Source organism: Echeneis naucrates, chromosome 6 (genome assembly GCF_900963305.1).
Source record: "Echeneis naucrates chromosome 6, fEcheNa1.1, whole genome shotgun sequence".
Classification (NCBI taxonomy): domain Eukaryota; kingdom Metazoa; phylum Chordata; class Actinopteri; order Carangiformes; family Echeneidae; genus Echeneis; species Echeneis naucrates.
This window is the reverse complement of record NC_042516.1, coordinates 49,199-66,687: the sequence shown is the minus strand read 5'-3', so window position 1 is coordinate 66,687 and position 17,489 is coordinate 49,199. Positions and strand designations below refer to the sequence as shown.

Below are 17,489 nucleotides of genomic sequence, written 5' to 3'. Positions count from 1 at the left end.
TTTTCTTGTTTATTATTTCATATAATATGAAAACTTTAAAGACGGTTTAATTTGAATAATTAGTTTGATGGTGTTTTTTTTTTTTTTTTTTCAATGCTTGACTCAACCGGCTTTCCTCTACCTTATAATTCATGGTTTTTGCTTTATGTTAGTCAAGCCTGATCATTTCACATATAAAATTTCTATTTGATATGATGATGATGATGATGATGATGATGATGATAATGATGACAATGAGGATGATTGAGTTTGTTTGAACATATTACATTATACATACATATATGTATTACTCACACTCCATATTTGACTCCTGATGCATTGTGTAATTTCTGTCATTTTGATATCTGATTTCTTTGTTGTTTCCACATTGTATCATGACCATAAAACTCACAAGAAAGAAATGAATTCAAGGAAGCTGCATTATTTAAACTTCATTTATTTATAATCCAAAAATGAAAAAAAATTATGAAAGGTAGTATTTCAATATGTCAGTGTAATCCGCAGCCACAATAAAGACCTGCAGATATGTGATATGTTCAGATAGTGGACAAAGATTTGTGACACACTACTGTAAGACTTAGATATGAGCTAGTGCCTTTTATTCAGCACATGAAGTCATCTGTGGCAATAACCTCAGATTAACAGAGGTAAATACACCTGGCAGTAATTATACAAAGGGATTTTATTGCAACTTCTCATTCAAATCATTCACATTTACACACACTGTATACAGTTCTCTTAGATGTTGCTGGACAAATATTTATCATCAATTTGCTCATCTTACCAAAAAGCTATGAATACATAATAACATAGACATAACAAAACAATAGCTGTGGTAGCACTTTCAAGTTTTATTAGAGAATACATAAAGTCAAGAATAGAGGCATGAAATCATGTGTTATGTCCTCTCTCAATTGGAAACTCTTCCTCTCATCAAATCAGGAGGATCTACCACTTAAAATCTGTGGATCCCAAAGTCAAGAGTAATTTATTGCACATTTTTGCTCTAAATTAACCTTTATGTTTTCCAATGGACTGGACACCATTGGCAGCTGCACATCTGTATAAGGATGTTCCACTGAAATTCAGGTAGCCAACACATGAAACACAGTAATAACAGTGTTACAGTAAATGTTATCAAATTGCTGAAGTTCAAACTAATATAAGGATCAGCCCTTTCTAAAGATTGCCCACCTGTGTGCAGTAATGACATAGCTAAATAACTTAACAGTTAACGCTTCAATTAATGATCACTGATGAGTCCTTTGCACATCAGAGAGCATTAAACGTGTGATAACTTCTTCAAAACAGCACTCCAAAGAAAGAAAAAGGGAAGCATCTTGTTTATATTTAGTGTCTTATAACAGTTGCATTATAAATCAACTAATACAAAAAAAGCAGTTGTTTGCTGTAGTGAATAATTATTTTCATGATTGGTGGAAGATGCTAATGATGTAATGTGGAGCCATTAAGCACCATGAGTGGAAGAGCTTTCACTTTACAGTGACAGTGAAACATCAACCTTAAATCTCAGTTCATCTACAAAAAACACACACTTACATCAATAAATAATGTCAGTTTATGTTTTCCTACAACTGAGGCAGTTCTACAATGAAGCTGATTCATGCCTTTATTCGTAGCTTAGTTTAACATGTGTTGGTTTTAAGTTAACATACTAACCAGTGACTTAGTCTGCTAAAATAGTGTATGGTCACAGTATGAATAAACAATTTACAATTACTTATTTAAAGCCCCTACATGTAATGTGATCATAGCAAATGAAAATAGTTTTGTAGGTATTTTGTAATTTGATTGTGATCCACTGTTGTCCCAACAGTGGAATTTGAAGTCATAAGTCAGTATCTTCTCTTAATCCTACACAATGGTTCCTTAAAGTGAGGAAATGTGCAATATTAATTTATGTGTTAACTAAGTGTATTTAATATCGCCATAGAATTTTAGTACTCTTCTGACATTCCAAAAATAAGCTTATGAGCATGTTAATAGCACCTGTTAGCACCTGATGTGACCCTCAAACCTTTTGGAAAATATCAGGAAATCAGCAATATCAATGAAGGGATTTTACACATTTACATTTATCATATGATCACCATATTGACAGTGAAGGTCAAAGGACAAATTGAAATAAATATTTGCAGTTTCACAAAACACATATTCAGTATCTACAAAGTCATCAATGCTCAGATATGAGCATGTCAACATGAAGTCCTTCTCTGACTAGAAAAAAAAGAAAACAACAGAAATATTAAAACTAGTGCTATTGGCCATGGTACAGACATAAGACTTCAGCATTAGAAGAAAATGTTAAGGAAATAAAAAGAACAGCAGTTTTTCTGGTGTACTTCACCTGTATACTACAATAAAACAATATTAGTATTTAAAACAGACTGATAGAATGGGAGGTCCTACTGTTAATAACATAGGCTGTAGGCATTGTGGTGACTGGCAGCTGGTTTTACACTTCTGCTTCTGACCACAATGGATGTAAGGGCAATGTAGACAATGTGGAAGGACATCTCCAATGCTGATTCCTTAAAGTCAGGTTTCAAATCAGTCTCAAATTAATCCTCTCCTGTCCAGCTGAATGTGTAAAGAGGCTCTGATCGGTGTGATCATTCCTCCTGTTTGACTGACTATTAAAGAACAGTTCTTAATAAAAAGGTTAAAGTGAAAAAGTCAAACCAGCCCTGAAGAGCCTTAAACCCACATTCTATCTAATGAACACAAAGGGGCAACTCCACTGGTTTTAAAAAGAAGTTGCATTGTATTGAAGTCTCAGGAAAAATGTTCCCATTTCTTACTTGATTTCATAGCTTAGTAAATACTTTCACAATGAGTTTATGATTTCAGTCCTCAATCCAACTTGATGTTTATTTTTAAATGACGGAAAATAGACCATAAAGCCGGGGATGGATTAAGGCGAAGCTGCTGTCTGATGGCCAGACTGTACCACTTGTATGAATCCAATGAAAGCATTAAGAATATTCACGCTGCTCGTTTGTTAAACCCCCCTCCCCCCACAAGGTTATATGATATTAAGAGGGCAGTCCTACTTGTCATCTCTTGACAGGTTATTATGACCTAATCAATAGGTTTTGTTGCTGCTTTGCAACATCTGGTGGTCATAGTAATGATGACAGGAACAAGGATAAAAGTGCAGTGATGGCATTTATAGACCATCAAAGTCCATCTCAAGAGGCTCTTTGGGTGGATGAATGAGTAAAAGTGAAAAGAACATGAAACATGTTTGTTTCCTATGTAAAATGATTAATTTATGTTGCTTCTATTGTCCATGAATCAAGTGAACCTATATTTCTATTATTGTTGTAACCTTGACAACAAGGATTATTTACTGTGGAAGAAACCTAACCAAGACATGACCATTAGCATAGTGACCACCTTCATAAAGACAGGTACACTCTTTGTACAGTCTGTTGTTGAGTAACTATATCAACGAAAATCTGCGTTTGCTGCAGTAGTAGATTTACCATTGCAGTCTTACGAGTCCTATCAGAGGGTTGAAGAAAATTGCCTGAGTGGTTGTTCAGGTTGGAGGACTGGTTGGTTAACATAAAACTTTAGTCATCTGAGTTAGATACCAGTATTTTGAATAGAATGTGAGATTGTTCCTCCTTCACTTCCACTAAAATTGGTTTAGGAAAGAACAGTATGGATAGGAACATTTTTCCTGCAAGTGAAATCTGGTTCACTGCTCATTAAAGCACTATATACTATTGATTTTTGAGACAGATTGGAAACAATATGTAAATGTATGTTTTCATTCTGGTGAGTATTTCAGATGCGAAACCTGATAGGTTAGCCATGTTTAAATCAAGTGGCAGTAGCTAGGTTCATTCTAAGGACTGTAACCTGATTTAGCAAAGACCTGCCAATAAAGCACCAGATTATGACTGCCTCTTTGGGTGAGCCACTGAAAACTGTTCAGTGGACTCACACAAGTTAACATATGTGCTTTGAAAAAAAAAACAAACAAACAAACAAAAAAAAACAATACCCACCACTTGTTAGTAGAATGATACAAAAATATCAACCTATTGCTTCAGATTGAGCAGTGAAGTATCAGAACTCACAAAAATGATCATAGAACAGATGTAGACTACAAACCAGTCACTATGCCACTTTCCAACCAGCAATTATCTATCATCATGCACTGCTTTTCACCAACATTCATGTTGTTGTCTTCAATATGAATCCCCAATTCCGTGAATGGTGAATCTGTGAAGGGTAGCTCGGCTGTTCATTAGCGCTTCAAAAGGATTCTGGGGCTGGTCCTGGTCTTAATAGCTGAGGTAGAAGGCTTGGTCTGGGTAAGGCCCTTTGTTGAGCCCTTGGAAGTGCTAGAATAGCTACTGACAGGTGTACTGTCCTTAGTGGAGTCCTCTGTGGTATCACTTGGAGAGTAATTTGAAGCACCTTTGGAATTATGGGTTGAGTAACTGTTGGCTGGTGAAGTACGCTTGGTAATGTCCTTGATCATATCTTTGTTAGTTCCCTTAGCAGTGTGCTTGGCAGAATAATTGCCTGCTGGCTCGGTGAGTACATCAGTAGATGTCACTGAGTTGATAGCAGTTCTAGTTATAGGAGTCCTTGCGGTTGCAGTTCTGGCAGCAGTCCTAGAATCGGTAGGTCTGGTAATTGGCTTGGAGATTGTGGATGAACCCGGAGGATTTCTCTGGAATCTTTTTTCTCTTACATGTCTGCATACGACCTCACTGACAGGGCTGATGTCATAGTCTGTGATGACATTGTTGAAGCTGACCTTTTCTTGACAAGGTTCTGGGTCAGCGAGCCTCGCCAAACTCAACTTTCCAACTCTTACTTTGTCCTGTATAGCTTCACTGATACAGCTAGTGTCAAGTTTCATCTCCTCATCACGACCACATCTGTCTTGTCCGAGTTCTTCATTGTGGCTTCCAGTGGTTCTACCATTATGGCTCACATACTCCACTCTAATATCTTTACCACTGTTGGCCTCCTCCTGTACAGCCTCACTAATTTGGCAGGGATTCTCCACTGAGACATCAGCCTTGCTGACCTGCAATGTTCTGCATTTCTTTGATGAGATGTTGTCCAAAGAGCCCTGGTTTGGAGTGGCTGGGCTGGTATCTGGTGGGAGGCCCCTCCTCCTTCTTGACAACCTCAGGACCCGAGGGCTGTCACTTTGCTGTCTGACAACTGAACCATTAGTCAATGGTACTTGAGCTGCAGTCCTGCCCGAATTTCTCCCTGAGTTTTGGAGACCATTAAAGGTCTTGGGGTTGCTATAGTAGTTAGAGACTGTTCGGTGGTGCAGAGGAAGTTGCTGTTTTCGAGGCAGTTGGTGGTTTCTAAGTCGGGAGAGGTGTCTGTTGTTGGTTTCTTGGGGTCTGCTGTGGGAATGGCCTCTTGGTTTACAGGTATTGCTAGGCCTTGCGCGGGGCCTGGGTGATCGTCTGTTCCCAACCCCTGCGCTTGGCTTTAAGGGAGGAATTGACCTGACACAAGAGGGTCTTTGTTGCGCGAGACCAGTCACCATGGCAACCTGCAAGAGAAACAGATCATGACACCTCATATCCATCCCTCCACCCATTATCCATACCACCACCACAGGCACAGGAATCAGAATGCTGTTAGGTGACAGTGCTAACCACAGTTCATATTAAAGTCTGGAAACGATTACATTGTCAGTTGTATCTTATGATGATCCATAAATCTATAGAGCCCCAGTGAAAGAGCCAGAGCACCTCTTCTATTCTGTGATTTATTTACAGTAAAAGGGAAAGATCATAGGTAGGGAATAATTCATGTTTTCATTTGATTGCTTTTTCTGCTATACTTGCTAACAACAGATGGAAATTCACACACTGAGCAATATATTAACGTGTGAATAAAACTTATATAGCCTTATGAGAAATAACCAGAGAGGAGAATCAAAGACAAAAGTACCCAACAATAAATAAACAGGCGTTAAAAAATGCTACAAAGAATAAACATCCACAGACTTTGTTTACTATCAAGAACAGATTAAATGCACCATCAGGGAAAACAGGGCCCTATTTCTGTCACACAAACACAACAAGAAGTGCAAAGCATGAGCACACAGATGGCACGGGCGTTTCCAAACCACCTGCTCTTTTGGCTCACAAAGGTGCAGAAACACAGATATGAGAAGACAAGGCTGTTTCTTATGTAGTTCAATATATCTACTATGTATGTATGTATGTATGTATGTATGTAGAGCTCTGTTAGTATGGAATGGTCAAGGCAGTGATGCACAGCAGAGAAGCTTAGTTTGTACCATATTACATCTTCAATGAGCAGCCACGTTGGTTTACCAACCATCCAGCCAGCTAGATCACATTCTCATACATTAGTTAATTATTGCTGTTGTAGACGAACACTCAACATAATGTTTGTGTTTGGAAATGTCAATAACATTACCTGTTAATATAACCCATTTCTTTCATTTAGTCTGTAAGGTAATAGTTTGTGAGTGAGTTTTGGGGGGTTGTATGTATCAGATATATGATTATTTTTACTGTAATAATGATATAGTAGTAGTAAAGTTGTAGTAGTAGTAGTAAACCTCTAATGATTATAAATTTCAGTTGTAGTTAGATTTCTGAAGTTTAGTGACAGGGATGTAATCAAACACTTGATATAGCCTCTGGAACTAAGTTATTTGTTATTCAATGTTAGCATTAACCACTGTTCAGTCTCACCACCAGCATTGAAATATATATAGTACAAGAGGACAAGATATGTGTTCTGAGCAGCAACTTCTTCAGATCAAAGTGGATGCCACAGTCACTCCAATGGACAAGCGCTTCATCCTCCACATTCTCTGCACTCTCTACACTCTATACCCTCTCAACCTGTCCCTCCTCTGCACTCGAAACCCTTTTTACAGCAAACTTTCAGGCAGAAAAGCAAAGGATAATCAGACATTGGTAGGCATTCTGACCTGGAGGGAGAGATGGCGAGGTCTCAGGAGGTGTTTCTGAGTTCCCTCCCTCTTTTCCTCCTGCATCTTCTCTTTTCTCTTCTGCTGTTCTTCCTCTTGTCCTTCTTTCTCCCTCTTGCCCTTTGCTGGGGCAGCTAGGGGACAGAAAAAGCTGACTGCTGCGGAGCCTTCAGGCCTCCCTCTCAGAGACCGAGAGTCCCGTTGCGCTGCAGCACAGGAAGACAGACACAGAAGTTCAAATATACAAATTAGAGCAAAGAGAGATACAAGAGAGAGAAACACAAACAGGTCAGTAGATAAGTACCTGCTCTTCTACTGAATATGCTCATGTTCTTCCCATCAGCTGAAGTCCTTTGACTGGCAGAAAGGTAGGAAGTAAGATTCTGATTCTCAGCTGGCTCCTTCTCTCGTCCATTTGCTAAAAATGCCATGTTGCTAGGCAACGCTGCTGAACCTTAAGTGAAATATGAAATATCTTTATTCATTTGAGTGTCTGTGTGGCCTCAAGTTATCGAAGTCAACTCAAGTCCTTGTTTTTCTCTGGGATGACACTGGAGTCAGAAGTGTTTAAAAGATTTGAGCTTGCTGCATAAAACACAATCTGAAAACCTTTATCGGCTTTTCCTTCAAACAGTTACAAGTTCTGAGATTGCATTACCAGCATATACTGTATCTAAATGTGGACATTTACTCCAGGTCTGTAAAGTGAGGCCAGTGCTGAAGATCCTTAAATCTGCATTCTCTCTAATGACCATCAAGGGGGACTCCATTGTTGTCAGATTGTATTGAATTCTATGGGAAAATTACCCTTCTCACTTGATTTATTAGGTCAATAAATATTTTCCTGATGTGTTTATGGTCTCTTTCTCTAGTTTCAAGCCTTCAATACAACATAATGTTCATTTTCTAACACAAATAGAGGAAAACAGACCATAAAGCAGAGATGGTTTAGGAGTTGTGATTACTCTGTGGTTGACAGACCACCCAATCAGGATAGAGTACAGAGCAGGTCAGATCCAGCCCTCACTCCTCCTCAGCTCCACCTTCTACTCGATATATTTTTTCTATTGGTTTAAAAGAAACAACATGATGACAGACAAATGACAAACTAGAGGGTTCAAACAGCAGTTCACAAAGTAATGGTGACAGTGGGTTGTGACTGGATTAAAAAGGTACTTTTAGGACAAATAGGTACATAATATAATGAAACTTTGCATTAAAATACTGCTTTGACCAGTAAGCAGACACTGGGGATTAGAAATAAAAAGCTGTATGTAGTAAAAGCCTGTGTAGTAGGATCTCCAGGGCTCATAACGTTTACATACAGCAGGGTCCTGTTTCTTCTGAGATGGGGAGAGACCTGGGGCCTGTATCACGAAGCTGGATTAACATGCCCAGGATCTCTTTTCATTATCTGGCTTCAGTTACCCAGACATCTGCAATCCTGAAAAGTGGTCTTGCAAATCCGGTTGTCTACTCTCTAACTGAAACCAGTGTTTTCCATCTATATCAGTGTGCGTGCACATAAAAAGGGCGGGGTTTGCTGCATACAACCAATAAGAGAGGAGAATGGAGAAGACACAAAGCTGAATATTTCAGAATAGAGGGGCAAACTATAAAGTTTACAAAATATGAATACTATAAATCATTCTATGAATCCACACCACATCTGTGAAATTTTCTGAATGTGTCCCATAAACCTATGTTTCTGATCATATGCCTTGTTTTACAAGTGGGGCAAAGCAGACTTGGGAGCGATCCATTTACCTGGTCTAGAAAATCAAACACTCCTCTTGCAGTTCTATCCCCCACATCAATGGGCAGGCAATTTTCAAGAGAACTGATTAGTCAGCAGATGGTCTTATATACCTGTTGAGCCCTAAACTTAATTTGCACCAGGGCAAGTTAGGCATGCCGAGTACAGTACAGTTACAGTGGAAATGCACCTCAATAAACCACCTTTGTGAGTCTGAAAACCCAGGTTTCCTAAGCTGGCTAAGCTGAAATCCATCACTTCTTGATACAGGCCTCTGCCCAGTGAGAGTCCCAGAGCTCATGAAGCAAGCTTTCCATAGGTTACGCATAGGCAGTGATGGTGAACTACAGAAAGTAGGAATAGTTTGTCTAAAAAGTTTTTAAATTTTTGTTAAAGGGATCTGAAAGTGAAAACTTTTGTGAATCTTCTGTAAACAAAAACTGTTGTGCCAAACCATTTTGAAAGAGCAATTGCCAGCGAAAAAGTCTAACACTCAGCTGACCAATGGTCTAACTCCATCACTCTGTCACTCCAGGGATGCAGGAGAAATCAACTCTGTAATTTACCTCTCAAACAGAGAAAAGACAAGAAATCCTCTGTCTTGGGTCGACGTCTGGTCAGACAGGTGACAACAGCCAGGTTGTTGGTGTGGTTACTCTGTGCTGAGGTCATCAGTGTTGGTGGTCCTGGAGAGCTGGGAGGTGACTGTGCAAACTTCCTCTGGGCTTGCAGCCGTGGTCTAGAGGAGCACACGCACTAAATTATTTTGTGCAGATGAGCCAGTTTTGCATTTCCCCCAACACATAAAATGTGGAATCAGGCAACATACAGACATCAGTGTCTCAGTGAATCTGTTCAGCTACAGTGCTGCAGTGAACGAATATTTCATCTTCATTTTCAAAGTAATGATCATTCTCCTGTGCCTGCACTGACTGAGTTCCCTTAGCAAGGGAGGTAACCCAGTATTGTTCATCATTCAGACCATAGTGCATAGAAAATATTTAGAAGAAGGGTGTGATACTTTATGTACATATACAGAATAAAACCTGGTCACAAAAGCGAAATATAAATGTCTGTTGTAAATTAAGAGGTCACAAGAGGCTGTTAGAGTGTGAAGACATCAATAGTGCTGTTTAATACAGATGAGGTTTAAGGGAGCATTTTAATGCCAAGTAAACTTTTATAGGCCAGTCATGCAGACAAACTCAAGAAACACTGACACACACACACACACACACACACACACACACACACTAGGGCAGCTGACCTCTTGCTGGCAGGGTCGTCCCTGTCACAATGTATGTTGGCAGAGCGTCGCTGTGGAGGACGACTCTGTAAGGGCCAGCTCCAGGTTGACAGGAGGGACTGGCAGTGGCTGATGCCATTAACCCGGGAGCCTGAGGAGAACAATCACAGCATTACACAAAGCAGTTTCATCTCCTATAGTAATTTAAACTGTGACACAGGGGAGAAACAGGAGCGATAAGCTCTTGGTCTCAGAATCAGCATGTGAATGTCAAAAACCTCCCATTTTAGTATGTGCCTGAGGCAAAAACATATCAGAAATGATGAGTTATAAATTAATAGTTGTCAGTGCAGAAACAGTCTCAGACAACAGAGGATGAGTAGAGGTGTTACTGACCGCTGAGGCTCATGGGAGTGTGGGATCTCAGAGTCCGGGCTGGGACCGACATTCTCAGCAGCGTCGGTGTGTGTTCAGATGTGCAGGTGTTTTTCACTGAGTGTCTGCACTGAGCACTGTGTGTATTTTTGTCACTTCCTGTGAGTTTGTAGTTCAGCAGATGCTCTGTGTGCTGTGTTTTATGAGAACGTAGGGTCCGGGTCGAAACCAAGTTCTTCTGGACTGAGTGTGTATGTTTGTGTGTGTCTGTTTGCTGTGTGCTATGCGTAGTATTCCCTATACAAGCTCTGGACTCTGTGTGCGTGCTCTGATGTGTGTACATACATTTATTTTTTGGTGTGTGTGAGTCCTGAGACAAGTTTTGCCCTTTGTTGGTTTGATCATGATGGTGTGTGTGTTCTGAAATGTGCATGTTTTGTGAACTGTGTGTGTTTTTGTGTGTGTGTGTGTTTGGTGGTCTGTGTGTGAATCCTTGTTGTGACAGGGAGCTCTGTCTTGTACGTGCATTCTTCTGTGTGTGTGTGTTAGGTAGCGTCTGAGCCTTTCGAGGAGCATGAAGGTGTGTGTTTTTCGACGTTCGTTTGTGTGCGCGTGTGTGTATGTGTGAGTGCTTGTGATTGGCACGATGTGTGTCTCTGAATTCCCTGAGGGAGAGGAACAGAACTTTGCGAACCAGACGTTCCTCACACCATGGCATTCCATCACTGATGTCCTGCAAAGTCACAGACACACACCATCAGTCAATCAGACTGACTGACAGACAGTAGAACGTGGGGAATAAGAAGCTGTGTCTGCTGAAAAACGTATTTGGAATTAATAAACTATTTCTTTCTATTGCTATCTATTGCTTTCTTAAACTGGACAGCTAGATTTATATCTGAAACTTAACTTATCCAAAGATGAACCTCCTGTTTCATCATTATCTGTCTGACTGACTGATTTTATTTATTTATTTATTGTTATTATTATTTATTTTTTTATTTTTTTTAGAAAACTGTTCTTGGTAGGAGTGTGGTGGTGTCAAAAAGTACCAAATCTGAATTATTAAAAAAAGGGTTATGGTTAAAAAAAAAAACTAACAAAAAAAAAAAAAACACTCTAGTAAACATTATGGAAATAGTGAAGTGCAGTACTGATTTTTGTCCACCCAGATACATTTATGTTAGTATTTTCCGTGCTCAGTTCACACCTCATCAGGGATCAACAGTACAATTTATCTTATCTTATGTCCATGTCTACAGCTTTTTATTTTCCAAGATCAACAGTTTATGACATGTAAAATGAAAATGACAATTCTGCTATAAACATGAAGACACTTTGAAAGTGTGCACTTTAAAGTTAAGTTTAAGTATGTGGCCTGTCTGTCTCCATCTCTCCCTATGTTTGTCTTTAATAAAATCCAGCACTGACATGTATGGCTCAAGCTGCTCAAAGAGGTCTCATTGTGTCTGTACAGAGTGAGCAAGTGAAATTCCACAGTCTAAAACCATCAGACACATATTTTCTAAAAACTGAATGTTATGATGGAAACATCCAATATATTGAGGTCAAATTGTGGATTTTTTTGGTAATTTAAATAACATTTGCCATAAAAGAATTGTTTATTTATTTAATGTGAAAAATCCAGCTCTGAAGGTGAAAGTGTATGTACCACACAGGAAGGAAGCTGCACTCACGTATTTCTTTTTGATGATGTTTCGTTTGGGTCTGTCTGTACTCATCTTGCCCAGCAGAGACTGAGGTGCACATGAATTACAGAAGCCTTGGAATTTTGACCCTCTTGGTGGTGTTGTCTCTACAGGTGTAGAAATCTCACTTTTCACTTCTGCAAAAGAGGAAAGTAATTATTTTTATTGACTATAAAAATAAGCATATGCACTGAGACATACAGTCTGTGATGTTCCTGAAGTCATTAGGTGTCATCACACACCCTCACTCTGGTGACTCAGCCAGCATAGATCAGGCTCTGGCTTGAGCCACAGCAGCACTGGTCCATATATGACTGTTCCGCAAGCTCTTGCAGCAGCTTCTTCCTTGTAGCCCCATAGATACAAAGCAAATGTAGACCTTCATCAGCCAGTGACCTGCAAAACCTGTATCATTATAATGCTAACAGATTCAAAAAGATGGATTCTTCACTGCTGATGACAGAAGCACAAATTCTGAACCAAGCTTCCATTTCCATTCACAGGATTTCTGGACATTCCAAGATGTTAACACAAAAGGGAATACATTTTAATATTAAAATCTGCTGAAATAAAAAGTAATGACTGGTGTATTCAATTAAACCTAGGTACTTCTGCAAAGGTAAATAAAAAGTTTCATCGCAAGCCTTGCTTAGTACAGAAACACAAAACACCCCAAAGGTATGGTGTGAGGCCACAGCCCTCCTGACTCCAGGTTCATTTCATCACCCCCTCTCCTGACACATGCTGAGGCCTCATGAGATGTTCCTGAAATGTTGCTATGGAAAAAGCAGGTAAGAGGACCCTGATTAAAATGAGGACTTTACCCAACCTAACCCATCTGCAAACATGTTTCATGGTTTCTTGGTGCTCTAAACCTGCTTTATAAATATTCCAACGACTGTGTTAGCCCCAAGTGTTTCCGACAGAGCAACAAACAGTCCTTCAGCCTCTCCACCTCCACACTGGGAGCAGCTCTGGACAACTACCTCTGTACCAATGTGGAGACTGACGAGAGTGAGCAGCAGAAAAGTTTTCAACTGTGTAATCATCTATGATGATAAAATTTGAGAAATACTCAAAAGCATTAAAGGTCTGTGCTTGCTGCTTGGCAGGTTCACTTCTTCATGGTGAAGACAGAGATCACTGAGCCTCTGTCAGTGTCACTCAACATTACAGTAGATATAGGTGGGCTCCAGTCAGGTTAGAGACAGCTGATGGAAAACAATGAATGTCCGACCACCTGAGGCAGGATCACCGGCCTGCAGCCTCTCATCAACGACTGGACCCACCGGGACGTGGTGTGCCGGATCCGGTAGACGGCGGTCAGCCTCAGGGTCTGCGAGCACGTCCTGACCGGAACGCATCGCGGTCACCTTGGCTCTGAACAGGTCAACTCTGACATATGAAGCGACAATAATCGATCACCACCTTCAGCGGAATTACCGGCCTACGACAGGAGTACACCCACAGTCTGAGGGAGCAGATCCCCACACCCACCAGCACACCCTCACACCGGCCCTCACACGAACCCTCCCCCGGCTCCGCAGAACCGACGCTCACCTTCCAAAGCCGCTGGGCTCAGTGTACCGCTGGAGTCGGCACCGGCACTGCTGCTCGGTGCTGCGGACTGCACCACTGCGGTCACGTGAGCCGCCGTTTCCGAACCAAGGCCAGCCCTGGGTATGTTACAGTGCGCCAGTAATAGCGTAAGTACGGTCACAGGCAGACTACGACCTCGGTCATTTAGCGTGCACCACGTGACCCGGAAATCGACCGAGGTCCATAACTCCCTATGTTTGAATTCCTACAGTAAACTATTTTTTCCCACACAGCATCGTTTGTTCGTCCTCGATCGATGAATTCACTCCAAATCCCGTCTCCTCTCAGATCAGGAAGAGTGGCGTCAGTGCTTAGCTCACGCCTGCGCGTTTATTAGTTCATTAAGGTACAGGTTCTGCGAGCGGCCAAAAAGTACGACAACTATATGAGCGATTCTTCGTGAATTTTGTGTCCCTTTGAGATTTAAGGAAACACAACAAATTTTCAGTTTTTTATATTTTTTCCACATTGACTTTACACTAAAATTAACTTATGGGCACTATAAAATGGGTTAGAGCAGTCATTTATATGTATAAAGTGGCCATTGATGTTTAGAATTTGTTACATCACGTTTGTCCCTTGGTGAGATTTTGAACAATTGATCCTGCTAAATTGTACAATTACACATTGATGTAATATTGTATTCAAACATAAATAATACATATGTTCTAAGAGATATTAGTATTTATTTAGTTATTATTAATTCGTTCAGAGGACCTGCCCCTTGGGGTCAGCGTAATTTCCATCACACTGAACAAATTCAGGGAGGAGGTTTTTTTTTTTTTTTTTTAAGATTTTAGGACTTGGTGACCACAGCATGGTCATTTAACAGGTGAGCACATAGCTAGAAGAAAAACATGGCTCTATGGAAGCAGCTGAAAACCAAAGAAGTGAATGTAAATGTAATGGAAAGAACCTACTACGATGGAAATGACTAAACCATTTCATTTGGCTTATATTACTTCAAACATGCAAAGTTAAACTGTTAAATAAAGCATTTTATCTGTTAATTCACATAGTGTTAGAATAAATGTACATAAAATGATTATCACAGTATTGCTTATATTCCTGCAGGGTTAGTATTGCTAACCCTGCAGGAATGCAGAGACTTGTGTTTTTCTTACAGGAACTGAGATCATACCTCCGGAGATAAGCAACGACCTTCGAAGGGGAACATGAAGACAGGGAGGAGACGGAAACCAGATTACTTCGGTTATGAACTAGCTCCTCAATGTGTTCGTGTGTCATGTTTCAGAGGCGTAACTTGAATATGATTATACAACAAGCATCTATTCATCTACTACGTTGCAGCTGTGCGTTCCCCGCCCTTTAGAGCTGCAACATCATTTAACTAAGGACCACCCTAAGGAAATAAAGAGAGGAGAATAGAAGAGATACGTCAGAGCAGGTAGAGAATGTAACTGAACATATCTCTGTCTGTTGTGGTTGCAAGTAAAAATGAGCGCTGTTGTCCTTTGTCTTTCTTCCCTGTGTGTTTAATAATGTTCTAGGTGGCTTAAACCTGACACATAGTTGTAGATTTTTAAAAAATCCCACATTTTTGGTCAGCTTCAACAGTAGCATAGATACTTATGTGTAGGCCTGTAAGCAGTGGCAACAGGTGCTCTTTTTTTTTGGTGGGGGGGCAATTAAGATTGGCATGCATAGGGGTGTCATGTCTGCAAGCCCAACTCGTTTCAAATTATTTGGGAGGGACTACACTGCCATCCTGCTTTCAGCTATAGCATCATTTTGACACTGAATTTGGAAAACGAGATACGAGAAGGAGATCGTTTCTAAATGCAGTACAACTTCTCCGTTGTGGGATTATTTTGGTTTTGCTGGCTATGTAAGAAAACGGTCACAATAAAAAAAAAAAAAAGCTAGCACAACCAATTTCAGACAGCATCTCATAAATCACCATTCCTCAAAATTTGCACAATTAAACAAATCTATTAGTGCCCCTGTATCAGTGGATGGCCCCGTTCAGCCGGCAGAGGAAATATGAACATGACAGCGAATGTTAAGCACACCTGGCACCGTTGCAAGCCCAGTGAGGTCCAGCCTCAAGCCAGAGAAACTGAACATGCTTGTGTTTCTGGCCCGAAATGCCTTTTTTATGCCTTTTTTTCAGAGGGCTATATATATGTATTATTATTATTATTTATTTATTTTTTTTTTTTAACTTATTTGTTGGTATTGGCCGTATTCATATCAACTAAAATGACAAGGGAGATACTGTTGGGAAAAATGCAAGGTAAAAACGGTGATGACTATTGGACCTGGATAGTGAAAAAGTATTTTAAAAATTGGACCGAAAGAGACAATTAATTGTGTAGCAATATTTGCAATTGTTACAGCTCTACTTATGTGAAACATCCTCTCTTGGTTTTTATGTTGGCACAAAAGGCCGCAGCAGAGAGATGGAAAGTGTACCAAGAAAAGATTAAATAAAGATTAAATCCAATCAAATACCAGAAGTTCCTCAGAAAAGATAGAGAAGATGTAGAAGGCGCATAATTAACTCCTGTATGAAAAGTGAGACAAGTCCATTTCACGATTGAAGGGCTGAAAGAGAAATCTGATTAACAACTCCTACAACTAACCCTAACCCTCTTGCCTGGTGCAGTCTTGAAGAGGGTTATTGATTTCACCAAGAAAGTCAACTATCTTAACACCACAAACCCACATAAAAAATAAATAAATAAATAAATCAAAACTTAAGAGTGGCAAACCAACAACACTAGCCCAGTAGAAATACTCTCAGCACAACGAAATGCAGAATTGAGGGGTCAAGAATTTGTTGGAAAAGAAAAGAATCAGCTTTGAGGAAAAACGATCCAACATCAAATCAAATCAAATCAAATCAGATTTATTTGTATATCGCCAAATCATAACACTTTACATATAGAGCAGGTCTAGACCAAACTCTTTATAAAATTATTTAAAGAGACCCAACAGATCCCCCAATGAGCAAGCACTTGGCGACAGTGGCAAGGAAAAACTTCCTTTAAGAGGCAGAAACCTCGAGCAGAACCAGGCTCAGGGGGGGCGGCCATCTGCCTCGACCGGTTGGGTTGAGAGTGGGAGAGAGAGAGAGAGAGAGAGAGAGAGTGAGATGGGGGGGGGGGGGGGGTATAGGCAGGAACATGTTGCTACATGAAGTTCATGGAGTTGAGCTGTAATACAGAATTCATGAAATATGGGACCAGCAGGTGTTGCAGGAACATGGGATGGTGATGAGTCACCACCTGCAGGATGAGGACAGGGAGAGAGAGGAGAGGAACTGGGAGCGACAGAGACTTTGGCAGAACATGGTTAGTAAATGCAGTATAAATGCTTAGAACTGGGTGAAACCGTGTTTTTTTTAAGAAGGATGGTTCTTATCAGCACATGCAAGGGGGGAGGAAGGGAGAGTGAGCGAGAGGGAGGGAGAGCGAAAGAGGTAGAGGGAGAGGGGGCGAGAGGGTGACAGAGAGAGAGAGAGAGAGAGAGAGAGAGAGAGATGCTCAGTCCTTCCCCCAGCAGCCTCGGCCCACAGCAGCATAGCTAAAGAGTAGAGGACTTTAACTTTTTAACTATCAGCTCTGTCATACAGGAAAGCTTTAAGCCTGGTCTTGAAAATTGCTAAAGAGTCCGCCCCCCGGACCGATACTGGAAGTTGGTTCCATAGAAAAAGGAGCCTGATAACAAAGATCTGCCTCCAGATTTACTCTTGGAGACTCTAGGAACCACAAGTAAACCTCCATCTAGAGAGCGGAGTGGCCTGCTAGGACAGTAAGGAACTATGAGCTCTCTGAGATATGATGGAGCTTGGCC

General features: G+C 40.5%; 1 protein-coding gene across 4 annotated transcripts; it reads right to left on the bottom strand.

Moving 5' to 3' along the window:
- Positions 1-479: 479 nt before the first annotated feature.
- LOC115045477 (uncharacterized) lies at positions 480-13,930 on the bottom strand. 4 transcript variants are annotated; one of them, XM_029505182.1, is made up of 9 exons: positions 13,632-13,930; positions 12,314-12,467; positions 12,060-12,208; positions 10,384-11,095; positions 10,009-10,138; positions 9,308-9,480; positions 7,290-7,439; positions 6,986-7,191; positions 480-5,563 (listed from the first exon to the last, which is right to left on the bottom strand). In XM_029505182.1, the coding sequence occupies exons 3-9, from the start codon at positions 12,102-12,104 to the stop codon at positions 4,283-4,285; spliced, it is 2,697 nt and encodes an 898-aa protein (XP_029361042.1). In that variant the 5' UTR covers positions 12,105-12,208; positions 12,314-12,467; positions 13,632-13,930; the 3' UTR covers positions 480-4,282. The 4 variants fall into 4 exon arrangements, with proteins under 4 accessions (XP_029361042.1, XP_029361043.1, XP_029361044.1 ...); XM_029505183.1 differs by having other exon boundaries at positions 12,314-12,416; XM_029505184.1 differs by lacking the exon at positions 12,314-12,467.
- Between the last annotated feature and the right edge of the window lie 3,559 nt (positions 13,931-17,489).